The 14,869-nt window shown below is 41.9% G+C and overlaps 1 protein-coding gene and 1 long non-coding RNA gene across 2 annotated transcripts in view; both read right to left on the reverse strand.

Moving 5' to 3' along the window:
• LOC128311774 (uncharacterized) overlaps positions 1-14,869 on the reverse strand; it is a 112,978-nt gene that overhangs the window by 74,543 nt on the left and 23,566 nt on the right. Inside the window, exon 2 of the long non-coding RNA XR_008290336.1 lies at positions 9,315-9,454. This is a non-coding gene — a long non-coding RNA (uncharacterized LOC128311774). The remainder of the gene's footprint in view (positions 1-9,314; positions 9,455-14,869) is intronic.
• Positions 5,280-9,099, reverse strand: LOC106976555 (olfactory receptor 140). The gene has a single exon (XM_053203167.1). It carries the CDS (start codon positions 7,189-7,191, stop codon positions 6,283-6,285), a length of 909 nt encoding a protein of 302 aa, XP_053059142.1. The 5' UTR covers positions 7,192-9,099; the 3' UTR covers positions 5,280-6,282.

Genomic DNA, 14,869 nt, shown 5'->3' on the forward strand with positions numbered 1-14,869 from the left:
TGGGGATCACTCACTGGAGTTTGTGCCTCGTTCACAGATCAGAACAACGTTGACACCATCATTTAATTAGTCCCCTGACTACAATTTCGGTCTCACAAGGAAGTGGCTTCTATTGTGCCTCTTACAAGTGCCCAGTATCCTTCTAGTGTCTCAACAGAGAAACTATAAATTGTCAGGAGGAAAGGGGAGTTAGGGTATTTCAGGAACTGACACTGGAGGGTCAGGGTCTTTAGTAGAGAAATTGCTGGCTGAACAACACCAACACGAATCAACAGCATTTACTGAGCATCTTCTGTGCTCAGAAGGGGGGGCCTTTCATCTCCTCCCTTAAAGCTGAGAGAAGAGTATCACTGTCCTTCATCCATTCCTCTCCTGCGTGGTGTGCCAAAAGACCAAAATGACGTGAATCAGAATTGTACCTCTGCCATTTCAATCATTCAATAAGGATTTTTTTCCAGGCCCACTTAATAACAGATAGTACTTTGCTAAATGTCAGGAGTACCCTGGTGAGTGAGACAGACACAGTCCTTGGCAGCATGGAACTTATATTTACATGGAGCAGTAGCCTCCTCCAAAACAAAGCAGGGGCATAAACAAATAGAATCACCAAATCAAAATCAAATAAATGGAACTGTTGGGTTCATTTTATATATTTTTAATGCTGATAAATACTGACAGAGATGCACATGTAGAATACTTAACTGACGTGTGGGGCAAGTTTTCCTCCATAACATTTTGTAAACGTTTACCTTCCCAGCACCCTTGCCTGCTTGGCATGTGCTCAGCAATTGCCCAGGGCTGAATGAATCCTGTTCTAAGCCTTCCCCCAACCAGTTTCCTGAAAGTTTCTATCAAGAGTCACAACACAGGGAGAATTTAGTCCACTATAAATCCATGTAACCACCTTCGAAAGGCTCATCAACATCACCCAGGGATCCTACTCTATTTCTGTAATCGACACATTTTTCCAATTCTCCGCAAGGACCATTTAAAACCTTCACCTTTGGGGCACCCGGGTGGCTCAGTGGGTTAAGTATCTGACCCATGATCTCAGCTCAGGTCATGATCTCGTGATTCATGAGTTTGAGCCCTGCAACAAGCTCATTGCTGACAGTGTGGAGGCTGCTTGGGATTATCTCTCCCTCTCTCCCCCTGTTCATGGTGGGGGAGGGGGCACACATGCACACACACTCTCTCCCTCTCTCAAAATAAATAAATAAACTTTAAATAAATAAAACAAGGGGCACCTGGGTGGCTCAGTCGGTTAAGTGTCCAACTTCAGCTCAGGTCATGATCTCAGGGTTCGTGGGTTCAAGCCCCGCATTGGGCTCTGTGCTGACAGCTCAGAGCCTGGGGCCTGCTTCAGATTCTGTGTCTCCCTCTCTCTCTTCCCCTCCCCTGCTCAACCTCTGTCTCTCTCTCTCAAAAATAAACATTAAAAACATTTTTAATAAAACCTTCACTTTCTTCAAAACTCCCTTCCCCAGCTTCCAATCTCTACTCTTAAGTCAAGAACTCCTTGGGTCTTGTCTCTTAGAGCTACATTGCAGTCCATGAACTTCTTTCCTTCCTTTCCTCTGCTCTCTTTCACAGCAGCGGGAGCTGCATCATTCTGGACGGCCCCTCCCACTTTCCCTCACCAGTGTTTCACCCAGTAAATCTCTTGCACATCGACTCTGTCTTAGCTTCTGCTTCTCAGAGAACTAGGACTGATGTGGAACATATAAAGACCTCTTACAAATCAATAAGATAAAAGCAACCACATAAGACTGGAACAGCACTTCTGCAAAGAAGCCATCCAGTGGTCAGTAAACATCTTAGGGAGTAGCGTTCCCCTCTTTTATCACCTGACAAATAGGACACAGAAGCACAATAAAATACCACTGCAATCCTTCCCCTATGTGCCTAAAATTAAAAGGACAGTCAATACTGTTTGTTGTCAATATGGAGGAACAGTATCTCTCATATGCTGCTGGTGACCATGTATAATAGTTTTCCAAAGTATACATTGGATAAACATAAATATACACACAACCTATGACCCAGAAGCCCTATTCCTAGGTATAAACCCAAGAGAAAGTTACGTAGCCGTATGCCGGAAGATACATCACCAAGAATGTCAAGAGACCTATTGGTAACAGCATAAAAGTGTTAACAACTCAAATGTCCATAATTAACAGAATGTATAAAAAAAGGTTGGTATATTTATACAATGGACTAACAGAATGAAAGTAGGTGAATGGCAGATATAAGAACAGGAATCTCACAAACACAATGGTGAGCCAAAGAATTTAGACACAAAAGATTATATTCAGTATGATTGCATTTATTTAAAATGTCAAATAGGCCAATCTAGAGATGGGTACATAGGTGGTAAATGTAAAAAGTATAAAGAAAAGCAAAGAAGGGGCGCCTGGGTGGCTCAGTCGGTTGAGCGTCCGACTTCGGCTCAGGTCATGATCTCATGGTCCGTGAGTTCAGGCCCCACGTCAGGCTCTGTGCTGACAGCTCAGAGCCTGGAGCCTGCTTCGGATTCCATGTCTCCCTCTCTCTCTGACCGTCCCCCATTCCTGCTCTGTCTCTCTCTGTCTCAAAAATAAATAAACATTTTAAAAATTTTTTTAAAAAAGAAAAGAAGTTTTATCATAAAAGTCACATTAGTGTTGACCTTCAAGGGAGAGAAAGAGGTAGGATTGGAAAGAGACATGAGGGATCCTGGAGAGTTAAAAATCTACTTCTGAACTGCTTCACAGTTACATAGGTATTCCACTTTATAATGTAAAGATTTTCTTTGTCTTGGTTTTTTGTTTGATTATGATGTGTCTCAGGTGGATTTCATTTTGTTTTAATATTTATTTTTCAGAGAGAGAGAGAGAGAGAGAGAGAGAGAGAGAGAGAGAGAATATGCGGGGGAGGGGCAGAGAGAGAGAGGGAGACACAGAATCCGAAGTAGGCTCCAGTCTCTGAGCTGTCAGCATAGAGCCCAGCGCGGGACTCAAACTCATGAACACAAGCTCAACTTCTTATGAGAATATGAGAGAATATGAGATCCTACTTCTAAGCTGTGTTAGTCGGCTTAGCCGACTAAGCCACCCAGGCATCCCTCAGGTGGTTTTCTTTAAGGTCGTCCAGTTTCAGACTTGCTGAGCTTCCTGAACCTATCAGTTTATATATGTCACCAAATTTTTTTAAATGTTATTTCTAAACCATATTGTCTCTCCTCTTTTTCTGAGACTCTAATAATATGGATGTTAGACATTTTGGTATTGTCTCACTAGCCCTGAGACTCTATCCAATATTTTTTATCTTTTTTTTTCTCTCTGTGGTTCAGACTAGATAATTTCTGTCAATCTACCTTCAAGTTCACCTTTCTTTTATATTTCTACTGTGCCACTGAGCCCAGCCAGAGATTTTTTTTATTCTGGCCACTGAATCTTTTGGTTCTCTATTTTCAATTTCATTCTTTTTTATAATATCCATTTCTTTGCTGACACTTTCTATCTTTCCATCTGTTTCCAGTATGCCTGCCCTTACTTATAGGTCATGATTATAATGGTTAAAGTCTTTGAAAATTCCAACATCTGTATCATTGCCTCTGCTGGTCGTATTTTTCCCTTGGCAGGTTGAGATTTCTGCTTCTCCATATACTGGGCAAATTCAGCTTGTATCCTGGATATTTTGAATATCATGTAATGATACTCTATCTTTTTTAAATTGAGAATGTTGGATTTTTTAATTTTAGCAGGCAGTTAACTTTGCTAGTTTCAGGTCCCAATTTCTAACCCATCTTCTGTGGGCTGTGGTTCCAATGTCAGTTCAGTTACCAAATCCGTTGCAGTGTTCTTCAGCTCTGTCCCACATATACGCCACCCAGTGGCCGGTCTGGGACTCGAGTAGTGGTCTGTCCTGTAATGCTCGTCTCAAAGACCTTGGTATGCTGCTTGAGTTCAGATCCACGGGTTTGCAGCTTCAAGGCGGAGAGCCCTGGAATTCATACACAACTTAATGAGAGGACTGTCTTGGGCCCTTCCTCTCCTTGATCTCCCTGGTGGCCTTTGGCCCTGAAAATTTGGCTTTAGTTGTTTTTTTTTCTCCGTGCTACACACTTCCCACAACGGAGTCTGTGTCAATGGCCAAGATTCAGGAGGACAGAGAGAATAAAAAGGATTTGTTCCAGGCACCTGAGATCACAGCTCCAATGGCCAAATAAAAAGTTTCACTCCCTGAGAGTTTAAGGCACCTGTCACACCACCATTATTACCCTTGTTACTGCTTCTCTGCCATCGGATTGTCTGGGGTCTAGGAGAGTAAAAAACAGAAGACAAAAAAAAAAAAAACAAAAACAAAACAAAAAAGAAGAAGACAGAAAAAGAAAAGGAAAGTATCCACCCCTTCACTCTCTAGCCCACTTGTCTGACCAACAAGAGAAGAGGTTCTCTTGGAGGTCTTCCCACATGTACCCAATGTAGGCGGCAATGAGTTATCAATAAAATGCAGCCCTCAAACAGAATATGGGGGTCACCTGACCAGAGGACCCAAAAGGTTCAAGTTCTAAGACATACGAATGGAAAGCAAAGCCATCCCACAGTAACGAGTGACCAGGAGAAAGCACTTTACCGTGTGGATTAGAGAGAATCAAAGCCTCCCGGATGATATACTGGATAGTGACTTCAGATTTTAAATAAATCTGGGCAAGTTCATATCAGAGATTGACAATAAGGACGTTGATAACAAGAAGCTCACAAGCAGGAAACACAAAATAAAACATGCAGAGGAAGATCAGTAGATAGTAAAGCACTGTCCTTTTTGGCAAGATCATACTTGAAAGCAGAATGATACGGATTTAAATTCCAGCTCACTCTTGGCTAAGTAAATCAGCCCCTGTGAATACATTTTCTTCATTTTTAAAAATAAAACCATGTCAACTTCTTATGAGAATATGAGATCCTACTTCTAAGCTGATGCACCAAACCAATGCTCAATTATTTGTGCGCACGCGCGCATGTGTGTGTGGTCACATGTACACAACGTTTAGATATTTATTGCATAATTTCACAACATACTATAGTTACATTCATTTTAGTGTAAACCTATTCTGTGCACTTCCAGGATTTGAATTCAGTAATTCCTAATTGTATTTGCTGCATTCTCATAGTCCCAAGCTATAGATTATTTCCGGTATTGTTCCAAAACCAACTCATCCCTTCATGGACCCCAATGATGCCCAGAAGGCCCCTGCTTTGGCTCTTCCCTCAGAGCCAAAGAAGCAAACAGGGACTCTCAGAGAAAGGACATTCAACTGCTGCTATCCAAGATGCCGCTTCAAAACTACTTATGACATAAAAGATTTGGACCACTGTCTAAGAATCCACACGGCAGATAGAGAGAGAATATAGATTAGGCTGTGAGGACAATGTCCATCTCAGGGGCAACTGAAGACTGATCAACCCCTCCCAGTGTCCCCCAGAGTCAGTCTGTGCCTTGTGGTCTTCTGTCCAGGACCCACCCAGTGGAGCAGCCTCTGTCTGGAACATGCCAGATAAAGCTGGTCTTGACCTTTTTTCTGCTGTGGACTCCTGGCAATTTTGTAAGTGTATCAGAATGGGAGGGGGAACATGGGTGGCTCAGTTGGTTAAGCGTCCAACTCTTGATTTCAGGTCAGGTCATGATCTCATGGTTCATGGGTTTGAGCACAGAGCCTGCTTGGGATTCTCTGTCTCCCTCTCTCTCTCTGCCCTTCCCCCACTCAAGTTCTAACTCTCTCTCTCTCAAAATAAACAAACATTTTTAAAAACGGCAGAATGTTTTTAAATGGAATAAAATCACATTAAACTCCATTTCAGTAAAATTTCAAAAAAAAATTGTAGATAGAATCAGGCATAGGTGAACCATCAGTAACTACTCTGATCATATTCTGATGTGCAGAGTTGGAGGACCAGCGGTCATACTTTTCACTCCAACAAGGGGTCCTACTCATCACAGACTCTTACTAGCCCAGGCTGATGAAGGCTCCAGCTCAGACAAAGGTGAGGGAGAGTTGGTGTTTCCATGTTCTGCAATGCAGTGTAAACTGTTTAAAAGAAATTGAAGTTGTGTATAATAATTTGTCTGGCCAGTATCACAGGACATGGATAGACTAGACATAATTTCAAACATTCAAATCAGTTTTATTCTGGAAATTTTTAATAGTCTCTCAGCTCTCATCATGAAAATATGAACTTTTACTGAGAATGACTCATTATTTCTTTCCTTACGGTACCTGTATCTTCTATCCACAATTGCTCATTTTTTCCATAGGTTTTTCATGGCATTTTTCACCTCTGCGTTTCTCAGTGTATAAATCAGGGGGTTGAACATGGGTGTCAAAATACAATAAAACACAGCCACTATTTTGTCCATGGACAAAGTAGATGATGGCCGCATGTAAATAAATATACAAGGCACAAAGAACAGGGCAACAACAGTGAAGTGGGCCCCACAGGTGGAGAGGGCTTTGCGCCTCCCCTCGGCACCGTGGCACCTCAAGGAACGCAGGATGACAATGTAGGAGGCAGCCAGCATGAGGAAGTTCAACAGGCAGATCACACCACTGTTGGCCACCACCAGGACGCCAATGACATATGTGTCGGTGCAGGCGAGCTCCAGCAAGGGGTACAGGTCGCAGACAAAGTGATTGATCACATTAGGCCCACAGAAGGGCAGCTGAAGGACCAGGAGGAGCTGAACCAGTGAATGCAGGAAGCCCCCCAGCCAAGCCACCCCCACCAGCAGGGCACAGAGATGCTTGGTCATGGTGGTCGTGTAGTGCAGAGGCTTGCAGATGGCCACGTAGCGGTCATAGGCCATGACCGTGAGCAGAATGATTTCAGTTCCTCCCAGTAAATGGGCAACAAAGAATTGAATCAGACAGCCCTCAAAAGAGATGGTTCTCCCCTCATACAAGGAGTCTGTAATGAGTTTGGGGGTCATACATGAGGAATAGCAAGTATCAATAAAGGACAAACATGAGAGGAAAAAGTACATAGGGGAGCCCAAGGTGGGACTGAAGATAATGGTGATCATGATAAGTAGGTTGCCCCCAACAGAGACAAGGTAGACAATCAAAAAGAACACAAACAAAACTCTCTGCACTTCAGAGTTTTGCGAGAGTCCCAGCATGAAAAATTCCGTGATGTTTCGTGGACTATCCATGAATCCATGAGCAAGGACTTGGGTGAAAAGAGATTTCCCAAGAAAAATGTATTACTACCTCCTTCAAGAAATTTTTTCAAGTTGGGGGAAATCAGTGTTTGTGGAATAGCATTATCCCAAATCCTGAATCCCAAAGAAAGAACCTGTTAATAATGAAAATCATTTTCTGCGTTTCTAATTAATAATTTTGACACAGTACAAAGTTAAATAGCAGATAAAATAAACAACTCCCGAAATATTACCTCTCTTGCATTTTAACCGATAAGTATGAATTCTGTTTTCTGACTGAAAATATCTTCATGGAAGTTTTTTTGTGATAAAAGGATAATATAAATTTTAGTTCACTGAAAATAACCACTTCTGGGAAAATAATCCCTCTAATTTTTTTTTTTTTTTTTACAGTTGCTTTTTTGGAGCTACACTTCTAACTCCCATTTGTACTCCTCAATGCACATGGGCACCGACTTCCTCATCTCAAGCCCAACTCAGCTCTTGCTCCCCCTTCCGCATTTCCTCCACCACCCGCTACAAACACGGGAGTGAGTCATCCTTGACTTCTCCCTTCACTAGTCCACCTCATAATTGCAAAATTAGTCACCACACCTTATCAAGTCTTGTTCTTTACTGGGGGGAATAAGTTTAGGAATTTCCTGAGCTTGCACCCATGGGTTAACAAGGTTTAGGATGAAAGCATCCAAGATTAGGTAAACAGGGCGAAAGCACCCCCAGTTTAGAACAAAGGCATAGGATTAGGAAGCCACGAGATGAAAGCATCCAAGATTAGGAAAACTGGGCGGAAGCACCGCCAACATAGTACAGAAGCAGAAAGCTGCTGTTACAGGAGGGAAGGACCAATATAGGTAAACAGGTAAACAGGGCTATAGACCACAGCAGGGAGAAGCTGCCCAGAGGGGAGCTAATTAGCAAAAGAAAGGTGCCTTCTTGACCCTGAGGTAGCATGCTCTATCTGTCTTATCCCTGAGGCAAGATAAGATAACCAGGCAGTGCTTAGTGCCTGCTTTAAACAGCCATCTGCCCAGAGCCAGGATTTTGTTTTGCATTGACCCACATCCTTAACACCACGTATCTTCGAAACCTCCTTTCTCTAACACACGAGTTAATGTTCACGGATTCATTGTCTTTTTCTGCACATCCATCACGTGTGTAAGCCTTCTGACACTAATAAAAACAGAGCAAGGACCCTTACTCGGGGTTCTTGTCCACTCTGCGACATTAGCCTCTCTCTCAATTCTACATCTGCTCTCTTGCTGGACAAGAGAGAACTCCAGACTCAGAGTCTGCAACACCTTAACATTCATCTATCCGTTCATTCATTCATTTATTTATTTATTCCAGAAACATTTTGAGCACCTATCATGCCCCAACCATAGTTCTCAGCACTAGACTGAGATCAATTAGCAAAATAATCTGACGGTTGCTCCAACAAGGTCATCCCTCTCTCCTGCCTCATATCTCATGCAGACACCTGCTCAATCATCCACACTGCATCTAGTATTGCACATAAAATTCAATCATTCAATCATATCCTCCAATGGCTCCTTTTTACCTTCAAGATAAAAATCTAAGCCTTTTAGTCTCATTGCAAGTCCCTGGATCTTACTGCCCTACCATGTTATCCATCCCTGTCCACTACCATGTGCTTTAACCATATGAAACTACTTTCAATCCCCTGATCAAGTCATGCTCACCAACACCTCATTGTCATCCACATGCTATTCCTCCAATCTTTCCCAATTTTCCTGGCTTACTCCCACACATCCTCCGAAAATAGGCTCAGCTATTATCTCCACAAGGAAGATGGCCTCTTCCCCCAACCCAGGCTAGATTACAAGGACTTTCACTGTATTCCTACAGCACCCAGATTGCATCTCTACCCTAGCTCTTTGTACACACTATGTTGTATTGGTCTCCCTCCACCTTCCCACCCTACACTTAGAGTGTCTTGAAAGAAGATTCTTTGTGTCTATTGTCATTATTGCCAGACCTAGAACAGTAGTCAATGACTATGTGTTGAATGAATAAAAAAATAAAACCAAATAATATAGGAAACGTACAATACCTGGATCCAAGGAGGTCGATAGCTTCTTATCAGAATTACTTACATTCTAACATGGTAAATTAACAGAACCAATAGTATTCTTATAACATGTCATCTGGTCCTTCCTTCTGCATCATCTGGTCCTCCTTCCGCTGCTCTGAATGATGCGTATGTTGAATGCCTAGACAGGATTAAAGAAAGTTCCTGCAGGGGAAAAAAAAATGTTTCATAATCTCTTCTCTGATTTGGAAAATTCCCACAAACCTAAGTGACCTGAGTTCAAAAGCCAAATAAGGAATTTTATCCATTTATGAACTATAGTACCTTTTTTCTTGCTAAAAAGCTATTAAGGATGGGGTTTTTTATGTAAGCTGGTGCAAAGATCTTTGACTTTCAGATGCTAACATTTTGCCCTAGAGGTATTAAAGAGCAAACCCAACTCAGAAGTTAGGTTGTGGGAGACTGAACACAGATCCCAGTCTGTGGGAGTCTTCTAACTCCCCAGTCTGTCCTTCTCTCCTATACCATTGTGTCCTTCAAAACCCAGATTACTCAGACACAGAGCAGACAAAAGGAACAGAAGGAAAGACAAAGTTGCTAGCTCCAGGGTTTTGCCTAAGCTGGGTATCAGCGGATCTTCTTAGGAAAAGGAGGGGAAAGTAATTACAAACATAACCTATGGTGATGAGACAGAGTTTAGAAAATATTTAAAGGAGGAGAAAAAATTATTGAGTAGTACCATCCAAAAAGAAAAACTTACTAACTTTCTAATGTATTTTTCTTTTATCCTTTCTTCCATCTATAGATGTTATATATTATCACACCATAACACATATCACACCATATGTTTATATGTTATCCTGATCAATATAACTTAAATGTTTCCCATATCATTATAATGCACTGTTTTTAATGATTGCCTATTATTCTGTCAAGTAGATGTATCTAATAACAAGTCCATTTTTTTTCTAATACCACAGAAAACTTAATCATGCACTAAGTCATCTCTAGGTCCCTAGGATAATTTCTCAGATGTATATACTAAACAGTGAGGTATAGATATTATAAAGACTTTTGATATCTCTCACCAAAAAGACAGTCCCCAATTTACATAACTAACACCAAAATGGAGGTTACCTCTTTCACCCTAGCTAGTAATGGATATCAGGATTTATTTTTGGCTAAATTTCATCTGACTTTTTAAAATTTATATTTGTTTGACCACGGCTAATGTTGAACAACTTCCCATGTTTTACTATCCAATATACTTCTCCCTTTCAGAAATTGTTAAAGCTATAAAGAGTAATTTAGAGGGAACTGAGAAGTCACTTGTGGATGATCAGTGTTTCTCAATCTCAGTCTCTTAGATGCCAGCTCTTGAGGGTTCTTGTCAAAGAAGTTGTTGGAACTGGTAGAGAAAATTTTATGTTCCTATAATTGGTCCCTTTGAATGTAAAACTCAGTGCTTTATTATGTACCATACTGTTTCATCATTACATGAGGCAGAAAAATAACTTCATAGATGATAAAATTAAGTATCAATGAATTTTCTTCTACATACTATCCCAGGGCTATAAGTGGTAGAACAGAATGTGAGCACATAAAATTAAATGTCAGTGAATTTTCTTTTCCTACATACTATCCTAGGGCTGTGGGTGGTAGAACATAGAATTTGACCACAGCCAGGCCTGACCTCAAACCTACACACTGTTCATTGCACCATTCTATGAACATTAGTCAAACCTCCTGAGAGTTTCTAGCTGCTTTCTTTCCTAAGTAGCACAACAGGAGTCGGGAAGTCTGGGTTCTAGTGCTGACTCTTCCATAAGGTAACTGTGAGACTTTTGGAAATTCACATCATCTTCCTGAGCCGTAGGATTCTCCCCTGTCAAGTGAGGAGAGCTGGAGGTGAGGAACAGTGCTGTCAGCTGTAACTGGCTGAGCCTGTTAGCAAACGTAACTTTTCCCTTGCCATCTGTGAGCCGCTGCTCTCCCTTTACAACCTCCCCATAATCTGACACTTCCTAATGATGTGAACTCGAGCTGGTTTTTAACCTCTTTACACTTCATTTCCTCTTCTGTATGTTATCTAGAAGAATAAAATCCATGTTCACTTTTTCCCCAGCTATCCCCACAGAAATGCTCCTCAGGGACCTCTGTGGTCCAGATCACTCCTTTAAGGTCCTGCTCACCAACCCACTGATTCTGGCCTGTGCATCTCCAAGATTAGTTATCTCAGCAGTGACAAGTCTGAAAGGAGTCTAAACATTCTGCATGCACCTTCAAAGACGAGCTACTATCCCATGAAGGAACTCTTACATTCAAATTATTTGTGAGCCATATAAATTTGGAGTACATCCTCAGGTCCCTGGATTCACAGCAGGCTTAAGGGTCCACGCACTCATTCATTCAATCAACAAGTGTTACGTCAGGTATATTAGGCTGGTGGCTGAGGAAGCAAATGAAGCAAGCATGGTCCCCATTCTCACAGAGTGTATGGTATCCAGATAAATTTGCCCAAGGAATTCTATGAACATGAAGAAGAGCCCCACCCTAACTTGAATGTAATTTAGGGTGGAAACCACCCTCAGTTGTCACAATGCTACCTACAGTTCCCTCACACCACACACTGTCAGTCTCACACTGCACAGATAAGCTTAACGTTCACCTGGGCCCCTTGCCACCCACGACCTCATGGCCCCTTACTGGTAGCGCTCAGGCCTCCCCACCATCCGCCCCATCCTGCCCCGCCACTGATATGCCTCTGCTCCATGACTTTCCCCACCCCAGCCCAGCCTTCCTGACCTTGGATCCCTGTATTTCAAGTTCAGCAATGTCCTTCTAGATATCTAAGCTCCAGTCCTGACATCTAAATTATTGATTAGGGCTTGTAAATTTCAACACCCTGGCCAGTGCTGATGCTTCCATTCCCCAACCACAATTGTGAGATTTGTGAGCAGAGAAAGTCAAATGAAATCAAAAGAGTTACTTTTTCAGAAGGCTGCAGAATCTCAGAAGAAAGTGCTGTACAATTGCCAGGTAAACCCATTGATCCTCATGGATAAGGGTGACTGAAAATATATTTTTTATTAAAAAGAAGCTGAGTCTTTCTAGGAAAGAGCTTGAGAATACTCCATGTTATCAGTCTTATAGTCTTATGAATAAAAAGGGTTGGCAGAAGACAGGTGAAGAAATCACGTAAAATAAATTTATCGCGAGAGGGGAAAATGGGTGATGGGCATTGAGGAGGGCACTTGTTGGGATGAGCAGTGGGTGTTCTATGGAAGCCAATTTGACAATAAATTATATTTAAAAAAAGAAATTTATTGCAATTCTAAATGGGTGGGGGACTCATGACACAAGATTGAGACATTCTGGGTCTGGGTCTGATGGCATGTTCTTAACGCTACTGGATCCTGAGAGTCTGAAATTGCCATCAAACAAACCGTGGAGGTCTCAGCTCCTCCACTCAGCCACGTTGAGCCTCAGTTTCTTCATTTCTAAAACAGTGATGTCAATACTTCATCTGAAGGGTGTTGAGAAGTCAGATAAGAAAGTAAATGAACATACTGTGGACACTATAAAGCTCCAGGGGAAAAAACGTAAGTTATTATTTGTAAGGCTTTTGTTCTCAATTCAGACCCAAATACCAAGAATAAGTAGGATTTTGGAAAGTTTCATCAAAATTCAGAAAAGAGAAGGATGAAATTAGGAGCATTACCAAAAATCAAGTGGGTTATTTCATTGTCTCTTTACATAGAAAACAATAGAAAATTTGAATTCATCAGAAAATAAATCAACACTGAGAAAACTTACTTGTACAGCCAAGGTGAAGTACTTGAATAATGTGCAATTTATTATTTTGCTTGGACCTTTCCTCTAGAAAAAATCAGGAGGATTTAAAATTTCTGAAATGCCTGTTGAAATTTTGGATTCCACCTGTAAGAGCAGATCCCGACATGCCACATTTTGCAACCACCATAGCACTGAACTCACCTAAAGTGGGTCCTATGTCCCTGACGGCTCTCTGGGGTCAGAGTGGGGAGGCGGGTGACAGGGTGAGATGGCTGCTCCATCCCCTAGATGATCCTCTAATGCCCTGATGTCAGGTCTTTTGGATGAAATCAAAAACTATGTCCCAACCATATTGGGAACACTTAAATCCTATCGTCCTTCTTGCCCTGAAAACTGGAACAAGTTGAAAGTGACTTCCCTGAGTGTCTGAGCTGGAGAGTTGGCTCCTGAAAGAGACTAACTCTCTCCTCCCAGCCAGCTGGAAGTAGCTGGCACTGGACCAGGAGTTTAAACACCATAGTCCTGTGAGACCCTGTCTCAGAGGCTAACCAGGTCTACTGACATGGCCCAGAGCCAAGGTGGGGAAATACAGAGAAGTGGACAAAGTTTGTCACAAATGTTGAAACTCTGGATCCAGATTTTCAAGCCTTCCAAGGGCATACTTGGCTACAGGTAACCAAGGACAAATAGGTTACCACACTATCTTGGGTGCCAGCAGGAAGTCACTCCTCTCAAGTTCTCTGCCTCAGGTTTTCCCCTTTGGGAAAATTACTTAACCCTAAGTCTTCTCTACCTCAGTTTTCTCTTCTGTAAAATGGAGCTAATAATAGTGTCCAGCTGGGCATGCAATGTACAGCATGGTGACTACGATTAACAGTACTGTATTATATACTTCAAAGTTGCCAAGAGAGTAAATCTTAAGTGTTATCACCATACACACACAAAAAAATGGTAATTATGTGAGGGCATGGAGGTGTTAACTAATCTTATTGGGGTAATCACTTCTCAACATATACATATATCAAATCATCACATACTGTACGTGGTACACCTTAAACTTACATATGTCGTATGTCAATAATCTCTCAGGAAAGATGGAAAAAAAGAGTGCCTACCTCATAAGGCCAAGACGAGGATAAAATGAGTTCACTTATAAATGCTTAGAACAATGCCTGGCACGTAGTATGCAAGCATGTGCTGTGTAGGTATTGGTATCACTACTACTGTTATTGCCACAATCATTATCATTGCCAAGGTCACTATTCCCTAACCACGTGCATCTAGCCACCTCATCACCACTCCTGTGCCACTGTAGTGCCTCCCTTCCTTCTCTTCTGCATCCGGACACTTGGCTGAATTACAGAAACTGAGGATGTCATAAAGGAAGTACAGCTATAAGGAAAATCCTAAATTTTAATAGCAGGTACCCATGCTCCCAGGGGCCACCAACTTACAAATGCCTGCCAGGGAGTCTCTGGACCATCTTGCCTCCATCTCCTGGGGTCCTGCTTCCACTCAGGTCCATCCATTTGCCAGGTCTTCTCCTCCCCCCTACTCAGAGCCCCAGATGTCTGTCCCAAGCCCACTGGAGAGAGCAAAACTCAGCATCGCTACATCTCTTCACTCATGAGAGTCACCCTTTTATTGTTTTATATTCATTTACATTACTAAGTAAAGCCACTTCGTTCTTCCCTCTGCCTAAATCTCCTCCTCTCCAGAGACTCAGAACCTTGCCTTATAAAAATCAAATGATTAGGAAAATGTTTTTCTTAAAAAGCCTAAGATGAATTCTGCCATTGTTCTTAGTACGCTAAAAGACTCAGG

This window comes from Acinonyx jubatus, chromosome D1, assembly GCF_027475565.1.
Source record: "Acinonyx jubatus isolate Ajub_Pintada_27869175 chromosome D1, VMU_Ajub_asm_v1.0, whole genome shotgun sequence".
NCBI classification, from domain to species: domain Eukaryota; kingdom Metazoa; phylum Chordata; class Mammalia; order Carnivora; family Felidae; genus Acinonyx; species Acinonyx jubatus.